At 53.5% G+C, this 20,930-nt stretch overlaps 1 protein-coding gene across 3 annotated transcripts in view; it reads left to right on the forward strand.

The window, feature by feature from the left end:
* The first annotated feature begins 883 nt into the window (after positions 1–883).
* The window catches only part of CDH4 (cadherin 4), a 548,956-nt gene continuing 528,909 nt past the window's right edge, over positions 884–20,930 (forward strand). For 2 of the 3 annotated variants that reach the window (XM_060284119.1, XM_060284120.1), the window contains exons 1-2: positions 884–1,167; positions 3,393–3,504. In XM_060284119.1, coding sequence (XP_060140102.1) covers positions 1,111–1,167; positions 3,393–3,504 — 169 coding nt within the window. In that variant the 5' untranslated portion in view covers positions 884–1,110. Of the gene's footprint in view, positions 1,168–2,346; positions 2,441–3,392; positions 3,505–20,930 lie in introns of those variants that run through there. The other variant, XM_060284122.1, reaches the window with a different exon arrangement.

Below are 20,930 nucleotides of genomic sequence, written 5' to 3' on the forward strand. Positions count from 1 at the left end.
AAAATCTCCAAACCAAAAGGGAACGTGCAGAAACATTTACTCACTTTCCAAGCTGTACACATTTTTCACTTGATGAGCCCTTAAGGAAGTGTTCCCCCAGTTCAGAAATCGCCCAAGCAGGCCCGCCTGGCCCGTCCGGCTGGCGCTCCTGCCCGCTCTTCTGCGGGGGAGTTTCTGCCTTTTCTTCCTGGGGCCTCTAAATTCTTTCTTCGCTTCTCAGGCCTAACAGTGTATTTTGATGCACAAACAGGAATTAGCCCCTTCCTTGGTCCTTAAGGGTCCACCACAGCCAGGGCCCAGACCTGGAGCTTTCCCTCACCCTGGGTGTCCATGCAGCCTGCAGGCCCTCTCTCTGCGCTTTCCGCTTTCCTAATCGGCTGGTCTCTCGGGGCTAATTCCTGGGAGCCCCAAAGATACGCAAGGCCAGGAGGTGGGCCTGGGACAGGAGAGTTAGTGGGAAGACACCTGAAGCATACAGGACAGATGGGGGTGCCTACCCCCACTGTGGGCCCAGGCAGGGATCTGGACTAAGGCATCAGGGTCTCCCCATCCCCAAGGCGTACCCATAGTTTGGGATCTGGGACCACCATCCCTTGTTCAGACCTCACAGCTCCCCCCGCCCCTTTTTCCCCAGTAGACTTTGTGTCCTCGGCCCCTTCGGCTGAACCGGGTTCCAGATGCCCTGTCCGGGCCGAGTGGTAAGGTGGGGCGCGGCGGCTGGGCGGGGACGCGGGGTGCGCGGGTGCGGCGCGGAGGGCGCGGCGCCTTTAAGGCCCGCGTCAGGCCCAGCGAGCGCAGGGGCCGGGCGGCGGGGCGGGGCCTCGGCGGGGCCGCCGCGCGGCTTCACCTGCAGTTCCGAACGCGCGGAACAGAGGCGCGGGCGGCTGAGAGGCCGGCGGACGCACCCGCCCGAGGGAGCCCGCCGCCGGCCGGACTTGGCCTCGCTCCCGGAGCCGGGCGGCAGTCGCGGCGGCGCAGCCTGGCTGCAGGAGCTGGGCCCGCTTGAGCGGCGGCGGCCGCGATCGGAGCGGCGCTATCGGGGCGGCGGCGGGGAACGGGCTCCGGGCGCCAGGCATCGGGCGGGCGCCGGGGCGCGGCGCGGCGGGGAAGATGACCGTGGGCTCCGGCGTGCTCCTCGTGCTGCTCTCGCTCTCCGGCGCGCTCCGGGTAAGTTGCGCCTCGCGTCCGGGCCGCTCGGCAGCCCAGGCAGCGCGGGGCCGCCCCCGGAGCCGGCGGGGCGCGCACTCGCCCGGCGGGGCTTTCCCGGGCTTCCCCGGCCCGCGCCGGGCGTCCCCGGCGCGCGCACCGCTGCATCCAGCCGGCTCCCGCGCTCCGCGGAGCCGCCTGCGGTCGGCAGGAGCGAGGAGCCGCCGGGTCAGCGGGGAGCGGCGGTGCGTTGCGGAGTGCGGGACGCGGGGAGCTCTGCCCGAAGCGGACCCGCCGAGCATCCCTCAGCCACCCCAGGTCCGCGGCCGCTGCCCCGGAGCTTGGCTCTCCCGCGCTGGGGCAGGCTGCCCGCTGGCGGAGCCGGCGAGCCCTCCGTCGCCCTCTCGCCGCGCTCCTCCGGAGTTGGCGAGCCCAGCCCGGGCCAGGGCTGAGAACGAGGGGAGCTGGCGGCGGCCGGCCGGAAATCAGGGTGTTGGGGACACCGGCTCTGGCCGCCCCTGCTGGGGGCCGGTGCTCCCGGCGCGGCGCCGCATCCGTCCTCGTTCTCTGGGTGCTGGCAGGGACCGCCGCTGCTGGTGGGCGGCGGATGTGGACCGAGGGGCATTCTCGCTGCGGACTTCCCGCGGCGCCTGCTGCAGCCAGTGTTCGGCGGGGCCCTCGCGGCTCGGAGCGGGGCCGGAGAGCCAGGCGCCAGGCAGGAGCATGGTGAGGTGCACCGGGGAGCACGGTCCGGGCACCCGCCTTCTTCCTGCGGAGCCCCGCGAGCTCTGTCCCCAGCCCTGCGCTGCGCCTGCAGGGTGCAGGTCCCGAGGGCAGCGTGCAGGCTGCGCCGGGGGGCGCCCCTGGGGTAAGGCAGCGGGGCCGCGAGAGTTGCAGGAACCCCCTCTCGTGGCCGATCGGCCTCGCTGCTCCTCCAGGGCCTCGCTGTTGTAACCTCGGAAATAAACAAGTGCCCGCGGCCGGAGGCCCGCCACTGAGGCTCCGGGCGCTTCGGTGCGCTCGACCCACGCCCGGGCAGGTGGAAACTTTCCTGGGCGAGTTAGGTATCCCCGGGCTTCGGTCGTATTTGGAGCTTCGTTCTCGAGGCACGGAGCCGCGGTGCGGAGCTTTACCCGAGGAGTGACCCTGCGCCCTGCCCTGCCTCCCCTTGGTGATTTTTGATGGGGGCGCCGCGCCCAGGCCGGCGTCGGGGTCCCGGGAGCTGCGGACTGGGGCAGCCTCCGGTGCCGAGGACGGGCGGGCGTCGGCGCGCAAGCCTGGAGGAGGCGGGGAGGTGCGTTCCGCTTGGTGGCCCCGCGAAGGCGCGACTGCGGGGCTCGGGCTGCGCCCCTGCTCCTGCGCTCGCTGCGGAGCCGGGAGCTGTGGCGCTCCTTCTTCTGACGCGGGGCTGGCTTCCCGTCGCACATGCAGCCTCTCCCTCCGTTCCCCATCCCTACGCAGCTGACCTAGCTGCCACTCCCCGCAGCCTGGGAGGGGCTCTTCGCCCACCTCCACACTTCCCTGCCCTCCCAGCGATCAGGGTTCTAGACCTCACACTGGGCAGGATAGCCCAGGGTGCGCCGGGGGACAGGACAGGAGGACACCCATCTTCTTTGGTCAGTTAGGGAAGCTCTGGCCTGGTTAGGCTGGAGATGAGGGCTCCAAAAGTGGACAAGCGTCCAAGAAGTGGAGGGGTAGGACTGGAGGGTGGGCGGAAGCCTCGGCCGCCTCCCTGCAGCCTCCCCGAGAGCCAAGCTCCGAGGTGGAGCTGAGTCTTAGAGAATCTCCTTTCCTGCCCTGACCCTCTCCTTCCTCCTGGCCACCACAGGGAGGAGAAGGCCTGCTGGCCCACCTCGGCCCAAGCCTGAGCACTGGGGTGGGAGGGTGACACGGCCCGGGCAGGAGCCTGCTCCCTTGGCCGCCCCTCCTCTGTGTCTGCATTTGCTAACTCCTGGCTCTGCTGCTGGACAGTCCTCAGACCTTCCCTTATGCCACGTGTGGGTGAGGCCCTGACAGGCCCTCAGCCTCGCCATCCGCCGGCCCTCCCTCCCTGCTGCATGCCCCCTGTCCTCGGCCAACGTGGAGACCACAGGGGCAGACCCCAGATTATGTCTGGGAGGAGGCTCTGGTGGACCAAGGCTTGTCATAGCTGGAGACCTTGCATGCAGGAGGCCCGACTAAACGTGGGTTGGATGCAATTTCTGTGAACCTGTGTTTTTTCTGACCTCTGTTGTTTTTGTTCTCAGGCCCACAATGGAGATCTTGCAGCCAGGGAGACCTGCAAAGCTGGATTCTCTGAAGAAGATTACACGGCATTAATCTCCCAAAATATTCTGGAAGGAGAGAAGGTCCTCAAAGGTAAGGCAGACATGTAAATGAAATGGCATACCATGCTCTGGATTAGGGAAACATTACCACCCACAGAAAAAGAGGCTCGGCTGGCTTTGAGCCAGGCTCTTTGCAAAAAAAAAAAAAAAAAATGGTGGAGAGGTCAGTGGAGGTGCAGCTCGGTAGACCTAAAAGGCCTTTTGCAGCACAGGTGAATGATTCAGAATCCCTGTCATTTTTGAGTGAGGTGAATCATTTCCTGGGCAACAAACTGGAATTCGGATGTAGCGTCACCCAAATAATGTGCAGAGAGAGAGACCTTCTTACCAAGTATTTTTGTGTATGAAATTCTGGATTCTCAAATTATCCCTGCTTTGAAATGCATGATAAAGCAGACGATGTTGTTGGGGACGCAGTAAATAAGCCCACAGACGTTCTGTTCGCAAATGTGCCGTGAGTTTTCGTTACTGTCCCACTGACAGCACGGAAGCACACGTGCAGGAGGGAGCTGCCGATTAGCTTCATTGTAACCGCAGGACGATATCCACATTTGTGATGGGGAAGTCGGAGGCAGCTTCAGAACTCAAATGACAATAGATCATTCTGCATATCGACCTGTTGCCCTCTCAAGACAAACTAACTAACCTTTATTTGCATGGGAGGGGAAATAAATCAGTTCTTTCTTCCTTGAGGTTTCAAATTGGCACCACAGACACCTCGGCGCGTGCCTTCCCTCCCCGCATCGGCTTCCCAGAAGCGGCTGCGTTTAGCCGATTCCAAAGTGATGGAGGGAACAAACTTTAGTGGAAGCATCAAAGCTAAGTTTCAATATTCAGGGCAAAATCATGCTCAGGCTGCTGACTTCCTGCCCAGTTTTCTGTTTTAGGGAATACGGCGTCCCCGCCACAAGCACTGACAGCAGATCCTTCGTGTGCGGGGGAACGCTCACAGAGTTGGTTGATTCTTCACATCCTGTCTGTGGAGACAGCTCGTTGACCTACTGTGTGCCTGGTTATGTGAATCAGGATCTTACTTTGCACCGAGTCCAGCTTTTCTAACTTATTTGTTGTCATCTGAGTTGACTATTAATATAGGGGTGTGATACTATTGACTCTTTCATTGATTACCAAAAAACAAAAAACAGCAACAAAAAAACCCAACCTCTTGGCAGTTGGCCTGGAAGCGGGCTGGGTAGCTGTGGGAGGGAGCATCTATGGTAAGAGTTTTCAAGAGATGCTTTGTTAATTGCACAGTGTGTGTCATTTTAGACCGCCTTTCAGGATCTGTGGGTTTATGAGAATCCCTGTGTGTGCACAGAGAAGGCCCGGAAGACTCTCTCACTCTCAGTGCAAATCAGGGGCGGCTAACTGCGGTCCTGCTGTTTGTGTGTCCTGAGGCTGGCATCCTTGCCACCTCCCCAATATGCAGCTAAACTTAAGATCTTGGCATATCAATTTTACTCAGGAATTTAAGAAAAAGTACCTCTATTTTTGTAACAGCAGATGCTACCTACTATGGAAGAGAATGACAGATGATTCTCTTACTTTTCTTAATAAAATGTAAGATTTCCAGCTAGCATCTCCTCTCTCTCCTGGTGGACCGTGCGGGTCCAGGCTGACCTGCCCTCTGCTCCTAGCCCATGTGATGGGGAAGCCTTGGTCGCTGGCTGGATGCTGGCCCGCCCCGTATGCCCCAGGAGTCCATCATCGTACGTGAACTTGGACCAGCTCACGGACTGTGTGGATGCAAGACTCATATTCTCTTCACTTACTTATACCCGCGATGAGGCCCAACCCAAACCTGGTTGAGGGGGAAATCACAGAGTATCTCCCTCACCTGCGTGTGCCACTCCCTCTGTGTTCTCAGGGACAGAGAGGTTTTGCCTTAGAAATAATTTTACACATATGGAGGCAAAAGCTACCACTGCATACACTCAAGCCACGGCAGATAAAAACCTCTGTTTATGTAGAAAACTTTGCAAACGACAGGACCCCAGTGAAGATGCATGTGTCGAAAATAAATAAGTGGCCCAATATTTCTGTTATCCTGGTAGGAATCAAGTTAAATAGGTAATGACTACTTACAATTGAGTTATGCCAGCGGAGAGAGCTTAACCTTAATTTGACAAGCAAAGCTTCACAGAGTCCCCGTTTTATTCTAAATGCGCCGTAAGCCGTTAATGACTGCTTTGCGGTTCCTTCTCTTTGCCGGAGTAAGCTCACCGGCAGCCCCAAACATCCAGGCTCCAGAAGGAGAGATTTGTTACACAGTAATTAACTTGTTGATGATAAATGGATGGAAGAAATGTTGTGGCATTTTGTTTTATGTCTAAATGAAAAAGCATTTGCATTCAAAAAATTTCACGCTAATTAGCCTTAAAACCGTTTTCCCCAGTAGGGTAGCAGATACTATGGTATTGGGATCCTTTTGAATGGCGGGCAGAACCGCTACGTACGCCGTCTGGAGTGTTTGTTTAGCTGATCTGTAGTTCCTAGATCCCCTCCGCGTTGCGTTTCCCGTCTGTGCTCCTCCTGGCGAGCACTCGAATGTAACTGCACACGCTGTTACCCCGTGGTTTGTTTCCAGGATCGTTCACTGATGGCCACGATCACTGGTGCATGGTAATATCTAAAATAGGATGGTGGAGCCCTTTTCCTTACGTGACAACAGAGCGTTCTCTGCACCATAGTTTAGCATTGGGTAGTGGCTAAGCTGGTGTCTTTTTCTCGGCTTCGTTAATAATTAACGGTCAGCCCGGCCCGAGGCTGCAGCTGATGCGCTGACCTGCATCGCTCTCTCATGGCGGGCAGAGTTCTGCGAAAACCCAGAACAGCTTCAAGGTAAAACCCCACAAGGATGGGAGATTGAGGGGCGGCTTTGTGGGAAACCAGCACGGATGGGTCGTATCTGTCCTCGCTCCTGGAGAAGAGGGTGATGTGTGTGAAAATGTTGTCTGCCAGGGCAGGGGAAGTGGGGTCTGGACATTGCCCCACGAGTTCAGAGAATACAGAAAGAGGTGCTTTGTTTCTGATGACTTCATTTACTGAGACTGCCTCAGAAAAGCCTTCCCTCTCCCATATCCCAGTGAGTTTATGACCATCTTGTGCCGTTGACCACACTTTGCTTTCTCATTGGAGAATTTATATTATCTGGTCAATCATCTTTCTTACTTAAACTGTAAGGTTCATGAGGGCAGCAGCCCCGTCACTCTGGTTTAACATTTAGAATGTTCTGGGCCAACAGGATAAAACCCAATTAACAGAATCTTAAATGAATGGGGTTTAATTTTTCTCACATAACCGTGAAGAGATAGGTAGTCAAGGACTGATCAGGTCAGTGGCACCATCTCATGCCTGATCTTTATTCTTATCGTTCTACCATCTTTAGTTTGTCAGTGTATTGCCTGATCATTGTAAACTGGCTGCTGTGGCTCCAGGCATTGCATCTGAGTTCACAGCAAGCTAGAAAAAGGAGGGAGTAGTAGCACCATCTTCATCTCTTCCCTGTATCAGAAAAACAAACACTTTCTCAGAACCCTTGCTGAAGTTCTCACTGGCAAGGACTAGGTCACATTCCACTCCTGGTGGAAAGAGGTGGGGAGGCTGGGAAGCAGAGAATTGCACAGTCTGACTTAGACCTGTTATGATCCATCACCTGGTAGATGAGTAAATTGCTACTTGGAGCAGAGTTGGGCATCTTAGGAAGGAAGACGGGAGGAATGGGTACCGAGGAGACAAGCATCAGTGTCTGCCACATAAAGGTTTCCCCAGCTTCCAGTACCCAAAGCAGAGTAACAGGCAGTGCCTTGTAGAACGAATGACTCATTTGTGTATCAAGTCACACAGAGGGAAGGATGGTTGAGGAGAGACCAAATGCATGCAGGGGTCTGGAATCGGCATCTAAGAAATCGCCACAATGTAATGACTGTGGCCAGAAGTACCGCTATCTTGTCTTTACAAGTATGTTGAAAATAGCCTCTTTACCCTCCTCTGTGAAGACAGGTAACACTCTTGCCAGGGTGGAAGGTGTCGCTAGATGCATGGACCAGACGCTGAGCGAGTCTGACTGCACACCTATCACCCAGTGTCATGCCTGCCTTGTGGGGCCGTGGGTGTGCAACCAGTGTTGTCAAGTGAAGTCATGAATAAGCCGGAAAATGCTGACACTGTGGTGTTTCTGAGTCCCCTCCGTCAACTCACAGATAAGCGGGAGCTGCTCGGAATGTTCAAATAAATGGCACGCACGACAAAGCCACCCTGTGTGCTGTGAATCGCTGGACACTGCAGGTTGCCTGTCCAGTATCCATTCTGTCCCTCTTCCTTACTAACAGAACCTCTTCCTTACTAATGAAACCTCTTCTGTCCTGATCCGGTTGGCTCACACTGAGCCCTGTTTAATATACTCACACCTCTGGTAGACTTTTACACCAAGGTGGCAATATGGCCCTTTTCTGGTCAATGGGATCTGACTAGGTTTTTCTGTTAGATGAGACTTGTGGGAAAGCTGTTTTTTTCATGGTAAAGAGTAACAGACTCAGCTGGCCGTGCCTTCTTTCTTTTGCCCTTACCTTTTTCTCCTGCCTGGAATATGAATGTGATGTCTGGGGCAGAGCAGCCATCTTGTGACTGTGAGGATGGTGGAGCGGGAACTGGATCTCAGGTGGCATCCTTGAAAAACTGCAGACCTTTCACTGTCCCCTGAGAGATGAGAAAAATAAGGATAAAACACCACAGTCGAGTTTCTTGTGACGTGCAGCTAAATGCAATCCCTGCCTTTGGGAAAGCAAGAGCTGTGCATGCTAGCAAGTGCTTGTCTTTCCCTCTGGAAGCTCAGAGCATGTTTCATGCTCTGCCCTGAGCCTCTATCCATCCTTTGTTTCTTGGGCCTTGGCCTTACTCTTGCTCTAGCGGCCTTCTGCTCCTTTGTAAATTAGTATCCACGTCCAGCACACTGGATTGCAGAGAGCATGTCTGGGCACTCGGTACATATTTGTTGAACAGATGAAATGAATAGTCACCACTTCAGACTTTCTCTTTGGCCAGGATATGACTGAATCATTACATATATTAAGTCAGGGCTATCTATCTCATCCACCCATCCCAGAATGTGAACTCTCTGCTGGCTGTCTTAGCCACCCTCTTCCAGGAAGCCAGGAGATTATGCACTGGGAATCTTGGTCTTAACAAAGACATGGAGTTGAGTGGAGGTGAAGCAGGACTGAGCCCCAGCGGGTGGCTTCCACTGGCTCTAAGCCAGGACTTTCCTTGCTCTTGAAGCCAAAGGAGGCTCCTTTGAGCACCCAGACCTCACTGCCTTCTATTGGTGGTACCTCAGGTGTCCCCTGAAAAGGAGCACCCGGAGCCCGTGGTAGTGGTGGAGACCATGGTACCCCTCTGGCTGTCTTTGGGGCCAGCCTTGCCTTTTCAGGGACCAGTGCTGTTTTGGGTTCCTCAGCAGCCTTTCCCTGCTATAATTTTGCCTGGTCACAGAGTTAAGAGGTTTAGAAAGAGTTTATATACTTAGAAAGTGGCTTCTATCAGATAAGAGGTAAGAACAGCACAGTGATAAAGCACGAAAAGCCTGCTTTATGCTCTGCCCACGCGCCAAAGCTCACGCCGATGGAGGGCCCTGATAGCTGTGTTTAAAACCAAAAGCAGGCCAAGGACTGCGGCCCCTGCCCTCGGCCACCACACCGCGTGCGGGCCCGGCCCCTGCTTCTGTTGCTCCCCCTGCAGCCCGGAGGGAGGTGCTAGTGCCTGGCCTTCCTCACTGGGTCCCTAAGGCCACGGATCAGGAGCGCCCCCCAGCACCCTCTACCCCCTGTGCCCTCTCTAGTCAACTGTCATGAAATAAAAATCCTCATCTCAGAGGCACACACACCAGTTAGACGTGAGAATGACGGACTCATCCACGCTGCAGTTTGAAGATTAAGATTTTTGCATTTCAGAAATATGTATTTTAATGGAGTCTTGGGATGAGGGAATGTGAAACTTTATATACTTATAACATTGCGTCCCAGCTGGGTCTGTGCCAGCCTCGGCGCACGTCCCGTGTAATCCTCCCAAAAGCCTTTCTGGGGAGGTAAAATTATTCCCATTGTTTGGATCAGAAACTGAAGATTGAGGAGGTTGAGAGATTGGCCTAAATGCATGCAGTTTGCTCTGTTTTCCCTCATGTTCAGACCCACGCTCTTAGCTTGTTTACATCTCCCCTGTAATGTGAACGGAGATGGTTTCTAGAGCACTTGAGCGGACAAGAGACACCCCAGATGTTCAGGGGCACCGTCATAAAACCGGCAATTATCAGGCATCCAGACGTGCTAATTGTTTCTCACCTTGAACGTTTGGAACAAACAGAGGCCCCGTTTATCCAGAAGTGCTTGACTGCAGTTGCTGATGTGGAAGGGCCCATCTGAAGCGGGTCCAAACTTGGTGGACACCTTGGGTTGGCAAAACTGGCCTTGGTTTTAGAAGAGCAGGATTCTGTGATGCCAGCAGGAATGTGCGATTCCGGGCATGTGGCAGACAGTCCCAGAACCACACTCTCACTCAGCTCTCAGACTCTGCCCACGTCGGGGACACAGCAGAGAAAGCCTACAGGAGCCAGCCGTCCTGGCACACACTTGATGGGGGCAGGGCTGAGGCTCGGGACAGCGTCATAAACCACTCCCGCTGCGGCTCAGAGCCTGGGGGACCTCGATGAGGCTCCCAAGAAGAGCTGACAACCCTGGTCTGAAGGAGGCCGCCCACCTGACCAGGCCGGGCTTCCTGGCACCACCTCTGTGGTATGCGGGGGCTGCGTGGGAGAGAGGGCCCTCCGTCTGCAGGTGGTCCTTTCTGCCTGGTTCTGGGGTCCTCAGTGTTTGCAGGGGCCCCCGATTCTAGGTCCTTCCCTCCTTCCTTCCTTGTGTCCTTCTTTCTTTTTCTTTGGAGCATGGTTAGGTGGATGCCAGAACTAACCACAAACTGAGAGCGAGTGAGGAAGCCAGCACTCATTTTTTCAAAGAATGTTCCTGTTATTCTGACTCTTTGAAGGAGCAATTCTTACTCCGATGGGGCTTCCCTGGTGGTGCAGTGGTTAGGAATCCACCTGCCAATGCAGGGGACATGGGTTCGAGCCCTGGTCCGGGAAGATCCCACATGCCGCAGAGCAACTAAGCCCGTGCGCCACAACTACTGAAGCCCGCGCTCTAGAGCCCGTGAGCCACAACTACTGAGCCCGCGTGCCTACAGCCCATGCTCTGCAACAAGAGATGCCACTGCAATGAGAAGCCCGCGCACCGCAACAAAGAGTAGCCCCCACTCAATGCAACTAGAGAAAAGTCCGCGCACAGCAACGAAGACCCAGTGCAGCCAAAGATAAATAAAATAAATAACATGTATTAAAAAACAATTCTTACTCCAAGTGAATTCCACTATACAAAATACTGTAAGCTGACTGTCTTTCCGTCAAGGGTGGAAAGTGTGCTCTTGTAAAACCTCATGGCACTTGTTTCTCTTGTAATCTTCAGAGAGGGCTGTGCTATGTTGTAAGACGGGCTGGTAAAAACGCTCCCTTTTTGCTTAAAAACTAAGAAGTTTGGTGACTTTTTGCCCAGGCTCTAGGCTGCCCTCTCCTGGTGGCCTCTGGTACTGTCTCAGCCACCTCTCCCCACCTCCACTCCTTTTCTTAAACAAAAGAGAACAAAACTGAACAAAAACCTACTTAATTATCTTGGACTAGTGTATGCTACCAAAGGCCCTTTCCCTTCCAGCCTGCATCAGGGGCACGTGGTGTTCTTTGAGGACTTATTATATGCTAATATGTACTCACATTTAATGCCTTCAAGACACCTGTGGGCTCAGGGCAGTCAGAGGCCACGCCCCCAGACCACCTGGTCTGTATGGGCTGTAGGACTTTCCGCTCCCACACTGCCTTTTCCAGGGAGGAATTTGCTTAGATTGAGGACTGTAGGCGTTTCTTAGTGTGGTACAAGTGACCCATAAATGTAGCAGCTTAAAAGACACCGATCTTATCAGCTTGTTCTTCTGGACATCAGACTCCATCCAACATGGGTCCCCCTGGGCTAACATCCAGGTGTGGGCAGGCTGGATCCTTCTGGAAGTTCCCGGGAGAATCCGTTTCCTGCCTTTGCAGCTTCTCGAGGCCCCACTGCTGTCCTTTTCTCGCGGCCCCTTCCTCTACCTTCACACCAGCACCGGTGCAGCTCCCCACGGTCACATCACCTTCCCTGACTGCCTCTTCTGCTCATAAGGACCTCGTGAGGACCCTGGGCCCCCCACCCCCCGATAGTCCAGCATCACCTCCCATCTCAGGTACTGGACTTGAGCACATCTGCAGAGGCCCTTTTGCCACGAAGGTGACGTACTCGCAGGTTCGGTGATTTGGACATGGGTGTCCTTGGGGCCTCCCGCAGGCCGCCGCCTGCTGAGGACCTGCTGTGTCTCGGGCATTGTGCTGTGTTCTTCACTCGGCTCCTGTGGACCCTCAGCGATTCATGCGGGCACCCCCGCTTCACGGAGAGGAAAGTGAGGCCCAGGGCGATTCAGTCACCCAGTGGGAGACGGGTTAGGGAGACCGGTTTGCATCCAAAGCTGCAGCTCTGAGCCCTGCCCCCCCGTGGCCCTCAACCCACCCTGCCTCACTCTAGGAGCTCCCGCCTACGGTGTCTCTAGTTAGGACTCTGGTTGGCAGCTTCCTCGTGGGTCCTGAGACGGGGATTTGCCACTCTGGAGACTCTGAAGGGTGACGGGGGCCACAAAACCCGTCCGAAGCAGCTTCCAATCCAGCTGCTTTAACTGCGCCTTGTTTAGCTTCATTGTGTTTTCTTGCCTCCTGTGGAGATTTAGGAAGGCTTAAGGTAAGCCTTCAGTGACAGATAAATATCTGCAGGGCAGGGGAGTGCCACCCCCTGCCTGTCAGGTGGGAGGATGGGCCTCCTGGAGGTGGGAGCTTACCTGCCCAGGGAGAGGCCCCGGGAGAAGCCGCAGGCCTTCCTGGCCTGGAACTGGTGTGCTTTCCATTTAGAATACAGTTTAATTCAGTTCCAGCCCCGGGGTTGGGGTGCAGACCCCATGTCTGTCCAAGGAGGGGGCCTCGCTCTCCTTATCCTTGAGCCAGGTAGAGAGGACGGCTCGCCTTCCGGACCGGCCCCCTTTGGGGGTGCGCACCCTTGCGTGTGCGTCTGACCTGGAGAAATGTAAGAGTTTCATTTTGCTTGTTTTTTGCTGCCCAGATGTGTTTGAACACCTTCAATGTTGATCTGCCTGGAAAGCTGAGAGGGACCCTCGTTGTGCACGTGTGCTAAGCTTGCCGTCCCAGTCTTCTGCGTCCAGCGGGGCAGGGGAGGAGTGAGGGTGGGGAGTTCTCCTGGGAGAAGAGCTGAATGGGGGCGGCCCTCCCTTCTCTAGGCCTTGGTTTCCTTATCTGCAGAGGGGCAGGATGTCCAAGTGTGGTCCAGGAACTGCCTGCTTGGGGGACACTGTTAAACCCGGCAGGCCCCTGGGTCCCCTCCCACACCAACTGTAGCGGGTTGGATGGTGTCGACTTTAAAAAAATGCAGTGTGAGAGTCGTGAGTTAAGTTTTACTGGGGGCAAAATGAGGACTATAGCCTGGGAGACAGCATCTCAGAGAGCTCTGAGAAATCGCTCCAAAGAGGTGGGGGGGAAGGTCAGTATAGATGTGATTTTGGCGAAGGGGGAGTACATGCAGTCAAACACATATCTTTTTGCAGAAGGTTTCTGCTAGTCACGAGGAACAGACGTCACCGTGAAGGATTTTAGTGCTTTTCTAGATACGAGGAGATACAAGAAGTGGGCTCATAAAATTGGCTCCTGAAAATATCTAACTATCTGAACACCTGTTCTGCCACTTTTTCCCAGAGCACAGAGTCCCTCATCTCTGCTCTCCACCCTGAGCTCCTTTCAGGGGGTGTCGAAGGTCAGCAGCTGCAGCAGCATGTGATTTAACCCTTGTAGAGGTGGATGGCAAGTGCCCCTGGCAAGGGCCAATTCGTGGTTGACAACGGTGGCCCCAAAAGATACATCAACCCAGAACCTGTGACTGTGACCGTGTTTGGAGAAAGGGTCTTTGCGGATTCAACTAAGCTAAGGATCTTGAGATGAGATCACCCGGGATTATCCAGGGCCCTACATCCAGTGACAAGTGTCTTTATAAGTGACAGAAGAGGAGACACACACACAGGGGAGAAGCTGTGTGACGATGGAAGTAGAGCCTGGAGTGATGAGGCCACAAGCCAAGGACACCTGGGGGACCAGGAGCTGCAAGAGGTGGGAAGGATGCTCCCCTGGAGCCTGTGGAGGGAGTGCAGCCCTGCCGACCTGGATTTCAGACTTCTGGGCTCTAGAACTTCAAGAGAATACTTTTTTTTTTTTTAAGTCTGTGGTCACTTGTTACAGCAGCCCCAGGAAACTCACAGACGCACTGAACTAGAAATCCTGGGTCTGTGCCCTAGGACTCTGCCTATTTAATCCAACTGCCAGGGAAGCTGATGTTCCTTAAAGCCTGAAGGCTTCAGGTCTAGAGGACGTTTACCTTCAGAATTCCAGCGCTCAGCATCCCTCGTGAGAAAGTGTGTTTTCCATGAGGGGCTCTGCCAGGAGGTAACCAGCATCCTAAAGTGCTGCTCAGGTGGGCGGTGGGAAGGATGCTGTGGTTTCCATCTCCCCAGAACAGTAAATGGGGCACGTCAGTATAGAAATGTAGGATCTCGTACTATAAAGCCTGACATGGAACAGTTTCATTGGAATTAAAATGTATGTGAACATTTGCTCTCTCCCATTATCCTTCCCGGTCAAATGGAATTTTAACAAGGATTATAGCTCAGATAATATCACATAGATACACTGTAAATATTTTGTTAACCTGAAGGTCTGCATTTGGGAATGTATCGTTGAACCACTGCTGCTGCAGAAGGAAAGGCACGCTCCCTCTGCCACTGTGGAGATGCGTGTGAAGGAGCGGGTGCCCTCCAGAAGGAAAGCATTCATCGAATATGCCTCTTCTCTCCCCAGAACTGCTTTACTCTGCAAATGCAAAAAGGCATTATTTCTGGCTCCCAGTGTCTCGTTTCCGCGTCTCGAGCAGCCGCGTTTTTGCTGCCTGGCCCCTTAGCTCTCCGGAAAGCAGAGGTGAGCGGGCTTTCCCCAGGAAGGCAGCTGCTCAGCTCAGGTTCCAAGGTTCTGACCCTGTCCCTGTCCGTCTGTGGCTGCGTTGCAGGTAGCCTCCTGCATTCCTGGGACCAGACTGTTGCAAGCTGCCCTGCCTGCTGGGTCTGTGTTGACGGGGAGCCCTGGATATCCCAGGGGGCTCCAGGTCTTAACTGGGAGGGAGTGGCTGTGGCCATCCTGTCTGTCTTTTGGGGTTGGGATGGGCAAGCAACCCAAGGGCCAGTGACCGGCATGGGAATGGGCCTGGCCTTTCCATGACCACTGCCACTGGGCACCAGGATTCTCAGGCCCCAGGTGCTGCTCCAGCTGGCCCCTCGGGCTGCATGCGACACATCTCCCCAAGAGTGACCCAGGGCAGCCGGAGCAGAGGCGGAAGGGCCCTCGGGTTGGAACGTTCTGGATCAGCCGTGTCGTTGCTTTCTCTTGATGGTCAGGCTGTTTGCACGGCATTGGGTTATGGACACTGTAAACTGGGTGAGCTGGGTCATGCAGCCCCCGTGGTGAGTACCAGGCTCCCACGGGCGCCCTGTCCCATGCCTGCATCCGGTCCCACCCGAGGAGTTGGGAGGACCGTTGTTCTGTTTTCTAGTCTGTGGATCTAGGCTTCCCCTGCACCAGGCACCTTGCCGGTGCCAACCACCACCCTCTGAGGAGAGCGCATTATTAGCCCCCTTTTACGAAGCAGGGGACGCTGATGCTGGATGGTTTGGGGACAGTTGTTTAAGTGGGGCAGCCTGCCTCCTGAGGCCTGCCCTTGCCCTGTTCTGTCCATCACCTTGGCCCCAATTCCCCCCACGGAGACCGGGCACCCCCGAGGCAGGGGGTCTGATAGCCTGGGTGGTGCAGACCCGGCGGCCCCGTCATCAGGTCTGCCAGCCTGCATCGTGGTCACTGCTCTTGTTAGATGACCAGACTCTCCTCCTCCTTGCCCCTGAGATGTGATGAGCTGGCCTTTGGAGCAGTAAGTTTTCCATTAGACGGCAGCTTGATTTGATATTTTTTATGGTTTTGTTTGGGGGCTTTTTCCCTTCTTGACCTTTACATTCTTACGTGTGGCCAGAGACGTTTTGGCAAAAGGCATGCTTTTAAAATTGAATAAACAAATGATGGAGAGGCTCATTTAAAGCTTTGTAGGCTCACGGGGAATGGAGGCCGCACATGAACATAATTTCACAACCGCTATTTATTAATAGGGCTGGGTATGATTGGATTATGTCATATCACATTTAATGCTGGGGCGTGACGAGCTAATGGAGTCATTAGGCAATGAGTGTCCAAAGACAGCTGTCACCATCCTGCAGGCTCCTCACTGTTTAAAGCCGGAGGCTTTTTTCTCAAGTTATCTTACTCTTTCCCACCTTCCCTCAGATGCAAAGAAGGGATTATACCACTTGTCTTATCTAGTTCTTACATTTTAAGATAAAAACAGAATACCAGCAAAGGGCTGAAGGCGATAAAATTGTGATCAAAAGTCCGTAAAATTATAGAACTATATTTTCTTGAGAACAGAGAGGTTTCACAGTGACTTTTAAGGAGCTGGACAGCTTAAGGATTTATCTGCAGAGAAGTGTAAGGTATACTTCCATGTTAGAAAAAAAAATTGTTCCGTGCTTGAAAGGTTAATGGCTGGTAAACGTCAATTTTCTACCATGCTGCCAAAATTGCAGCGGCCTTTGAAATCCATTTTGAAGTCTTGGATCCTTTGAAAATGACGAGGGGCAGGGGTACCGCCTGAACCTCGAGTGTCTTTCCTTCCGGCTGAGCAGTGGCACCTTTGCTGGAAGGGAGAGTGTCTCCCAACTGGTGGGAGTGTTTCACTGGGGTATTTTTGGTTTAAACACTTAACAAATGCTCTGGATTTCTAGTCCTAGAAACTGCAGATGCGTCTTTATGACATAAGATCTGTCCCCCACCCTGATAAACCTGAACTGTATTTGTAGGTCGTCCTGGGATATTTGCATTTGAAATACTATAAGCATAGCCTTCTCTAAAGATCTTTGATTTTAAATATGATGACAGCGACAGACTTTTGTTGCAGCCCCTGGAATTAGAATGGGGTTGTCTCCACTTTTTGGAATTCCAGCACACAGAGGTTCTGGAACTTTCCAGAGTTTCACAGGATAGACTAGGGTATGGGATGGGAGAGCCTTCTCATCTGAGCCTCTCCCACCTCTCTCCACGTCTTCTGTGCTTTACCTGGGCTGCAGGTTTGCTCGGGCAGAGCAGATGCCTGTAATTAGAGGAAACTTGTAGGGCCCGGCTTGAAGGATCATCCCTTGTGTGTTAATTTCCCAGTGCCCTTCGATTCCCGCATCTTCCGCTGTATTAAATGCAGCCCATTGACAGAGGTGCTCCTTCTTCCTAAGTGATAGAAGACGGTCCTCACGTCCAGCCTCGCTGAATCAGCGCAAGGGAGGGGCCAGGGGGCTGCCTTTCTGATTTCTTTGTGAGCAGGACTGAATTCCCCTTGGGCTGGCGTGGAGCCACAGGCCTGGGCTCCAGCATCTTCCACCGTGAGGCTTCAGCCTGGAGGGTCACGTGTCTGTGTTTAACTCCTCTGTGCTCACCTGGTGTAGCACTGGTGGTTCTCACCTGTCAGCCTCACACAGTGGGCGAGGCCACGTGAACCTAAAGTAGGAATTTGATTTTTCAGCACCGTCAGCCTGGAGGTTGTGCCTTTCCCCCGGAAGAGGTGCCGCTCACGTGATGGTTCTGTCACGATGTAAGAGAATCTTGGTTTTGCCTTTTCCCGCTTGAAAGATAAAAATGAAAGGTGACAGGTCTCCCCTCAATGCGCCAGGTTTGGTGGGGGGGGCAGGTCGGGACTCGGAGGCTGTGTTTAAATCAGGCAGCTGATTGTGGGCGGGGATGGGAAGGGGTGCTGGGCTGAGGGAGAAAGACCAGAAGAGAGGGGACTTGGTTGCTTCCTTCTTTAACATAAAATTGTGTCATGAATGGCCTTTCCTCCCCGCACAAAAGAGGCACCAAGAAGAGAATTCTTTTTTTTTTTTTAAACATCTTTATTGGGGTATAATTGCTTTACAATGGTGTGTTAGTTTCTGCTTTATAACAAAGTGAATCAGTTATACATACACATATGTTCCCACATCTCCTCCCTCCTGCGTCTCCCTCCCTCCCACCCTCCCCACCCCACCCCACCCCACCCCACCCCACCCCTCCCCTCCAGGTGGTCACAAAGCACTGAGCCGATATCCCTGTGCTATGCAGCTGCTTCCCACTAGCTATCCACCTTACGTTTGTTAGTGTATATATGTCCATGCCTCTCTCTCGCCCTGTCACAGCTCACTCTTCCCCCTCCCCATATCCTCAAGTCCGTTCTCCAGTAGGTCTATGTCTTTATTCCTGTCTTACCCCTAGGTTCTTCATGACATTTTTTTCCCTTAAATTCCATATATATATATATGTGTTAGCATACGGTATTTGTCTTTCTCTTTCTGACTTACTTCACTCTGTATGACAGAATTCTCTTCAAGCCAGGCCTGTGTCCTCCTGGCAGCCCCTGGGCTGGCAGACATGCTCCATTGTTGGGTTCTAAAAGGAGGATTCTGGAAGGATGTCACTCGGTGACATGCAAATAGAAAGTCCCCCAGTGGCTTTCTAAGGTTACAGCTTCAAGGAGGCACTAATTAGTCACCTCGTCCAGCCCCAGGGGAGCAGAAGGGCTGCTCCCAAGATAAGGAGGCTGCGGGGGGGGGGGGGGGGCCCTCCCTCCCTCTAAATCTGCTCCTCTCCGTGGGCAGAAAATCCCATTGTTTTCTCCCTTTGAAAGGTGTTTATTTTATCAGGGACGCATCCCCTCCTGCAGCTGTTTAGGCGTTGCCTTACTGCACTTCTCTCTTTTCAGTTTTGAAATATTATTTCCTTCTTAAATGCCACGCGGGTAAAAACTTTTGTTGATGGGAAATGGCATCGTGGGTGAGGGCGTTGTTTCTTGCCCAGCTTCCTGGGCTCTCTCCTGGGTGGTGAAGGCTGATGGTGAGATCGGGTGCGACTCTGGACGCTTGCCTGTATTTTTCTGAAGGAGTCTTGAGCTCTGAGTGTCAACCAGCAGCTGCGGAGGCAAACGCTTATCTGTTTATTTCCTAACATATTGTGCTGTTAATCTCAACTCAACTGTCTACCAGTGGAACTGCTCCTGGTGAGACTGTAGCCTCTCTCCAGGAAGTTATTTGATTTTTGATGTAAGGAAAAGGATTAATGCAGTTGGGCTTTGATAAGGCTGGCCGTCTAGCGTGGCACAGACACGCTCATCCCAGCCATATCACTGACAGTCGGATGGTTACAGGAGCACTGCAGAGCGGCGATACAGGACGTGCAGAGATAATTGTAGTTTCGCTATTTAAAAAATAAGTCTAGTGCTTTACAATGTTAAAATGATAACCTGTTTAGGGAAACTCGCGGTGCCTGTCTCTTGGCACAGAAAAACCTCTTCTAGCAGCTTGACTGGACCCTATTAACCTATTTTTATTTTCCCGAGCAAAAATTAAAGTCTCATTTCTGTTTGAACTCTTAAGCTTAGAACGTAGGACCAGAAGTGCGTATCTGCAGTTTCGAACTGAACATAATTCCATAGATTTTGTACCTGTGATGTGGTTATGCCTTTGGTTTTAAATGATCTGAGGGTTGAAGTTAGATGCACTTGGTTAGACTTGGGATAAGTGCCTTGATCTACGGGGGCATTTTTTTTTTTCTTTTTTTTTTTTGCGGTACGCTGGCCTCTCACTGTTGTGGCCTCTCCCGTTGCAGAGCACAGGCTCCGGATGCGCAGGCTCAGCGGCCATGGCTCACGGGCCCAGCCGCTCCGCGGCATGTGGGATCTTCCCGGACCGGGGCACGAACCCGCGTCCCCCGCATCAGCAGGTGGACTCTCAACCACTGCGCCACCAGGGAAGGCCTACGGGGGCATTCTTGATCCAGGTGCTGATCTCGGGGCTGGGGGAAGAGACGATTAGCGGCCACCGTGGAGCAGTAGATAATTGTGACCCCGTGCTTCTGCCATCTTCCTGTCCCCACACTTGTCACTAATACATTGCGTTGTTCATTTTGCCGTTGGTGATGGTGATTCACTTCATAAACCCTGTGGGTCTTTGGATTCCTAGATGTCAGAGTAACCACAGCTATCCTTGACCCATTATCAATGGATCCCGGAGAGTCTTAGGCCCTTCGTGCCATGTTCCCCATGGCTCTTTCCCTTCTTCCCCATGGCATGCCCACCGTGCCAGGCACCAGCATTGAATCACCTGCCCAGGTGGCTAGAACCTGCCAGCCCTCCCCTGCTCTGTGCCTTTGTCTCGGCCACCACCCTTCCCAGCTTGCCCCTGCATCTGGGGAATCTTCCAGGGCCTCCTGATTGAAATGTCATCTCTCCACTGGGCCCTCTTTTGGGGTCTTCTCCCTTCCCTTCTGCCTGAGCTAAGTGAAATTAATTCCCTCCACCTCCCTTGTCTCATAGTTTTATTAAAATATGCAATAATGTAATGTTGATTGTACTCTCCTCTATGGCTGCCCCAATTATGGTCTTACTCTGAGTGTGTGTGTTTTCTAGGTAACTGTGTGTTAGGTCTGGAGAGAGAAGATAGATGGCCCAGCACCCAGGGAACGCCTTCCCAGGAAGGGATCTTTGCAGGAGAAAGAGATGAGCTTTTCCCACCTTCTGGAGGAGGCAGAGGCTGGAACTGATAAGCAAGAAAATATGAAAGTGAGATAATTAGAGAATGAGGGGCATAAAATGGAAAAGCCAAAGTATTTTTCATTTTGCAACTCTGTGTTAGGACTCACTCAGTTTATTTATTAAGCCGTTATCAAAGTAAAGTGAGACACGCGGGTCTCAGTCTAATGGAATTGCCCCTCTGTGGGCCGTGTTAGCTTCAGGTATTCCGAGCATAACTGGATAACGACGACAGTTACTGCACCGGGAGTTTAGTGCCGGCCAGCCTCTCCCTCTGTGCTTTTTTCTGCACAGAGGCTCATAGGCCTTCTGATGAAGCTGGGGCAGGGCTGACTGTTCCAGCTCCAGTCCAGACCAGGAACTGCAGACTGGGTGCCCATCAGGCCAATAGGCCCTCACATTTCAGCTCCTGGCGCTTTTCTCTGTGTTGTAACCTGGGTGAAAAGCACCTCTGCTGTCATCTGGTAAACTACTCAGCAGGCTTTTGGCTGGTCTGGGTATCTGTGAGGCAGGTGGTTCCTCACCCGGGGGTCAGGGCGCCAAGGACAACCACCTACTGACTTCTGATTTGTTTTTA

This window comes from Globicephala melas, chromosome 15 (genome assembly GCF_963455315.2).
Source record: "Globicephala melas chromosome 15, mGloMel1.2, whole genome shotgun sequence".
Classification (NCBI taxonomy): Eukaryota; Metazoa; Chordata; class Mammalia; order Artiodactyla; family Delphinidae; genus Globicephala; species Globicephala melas.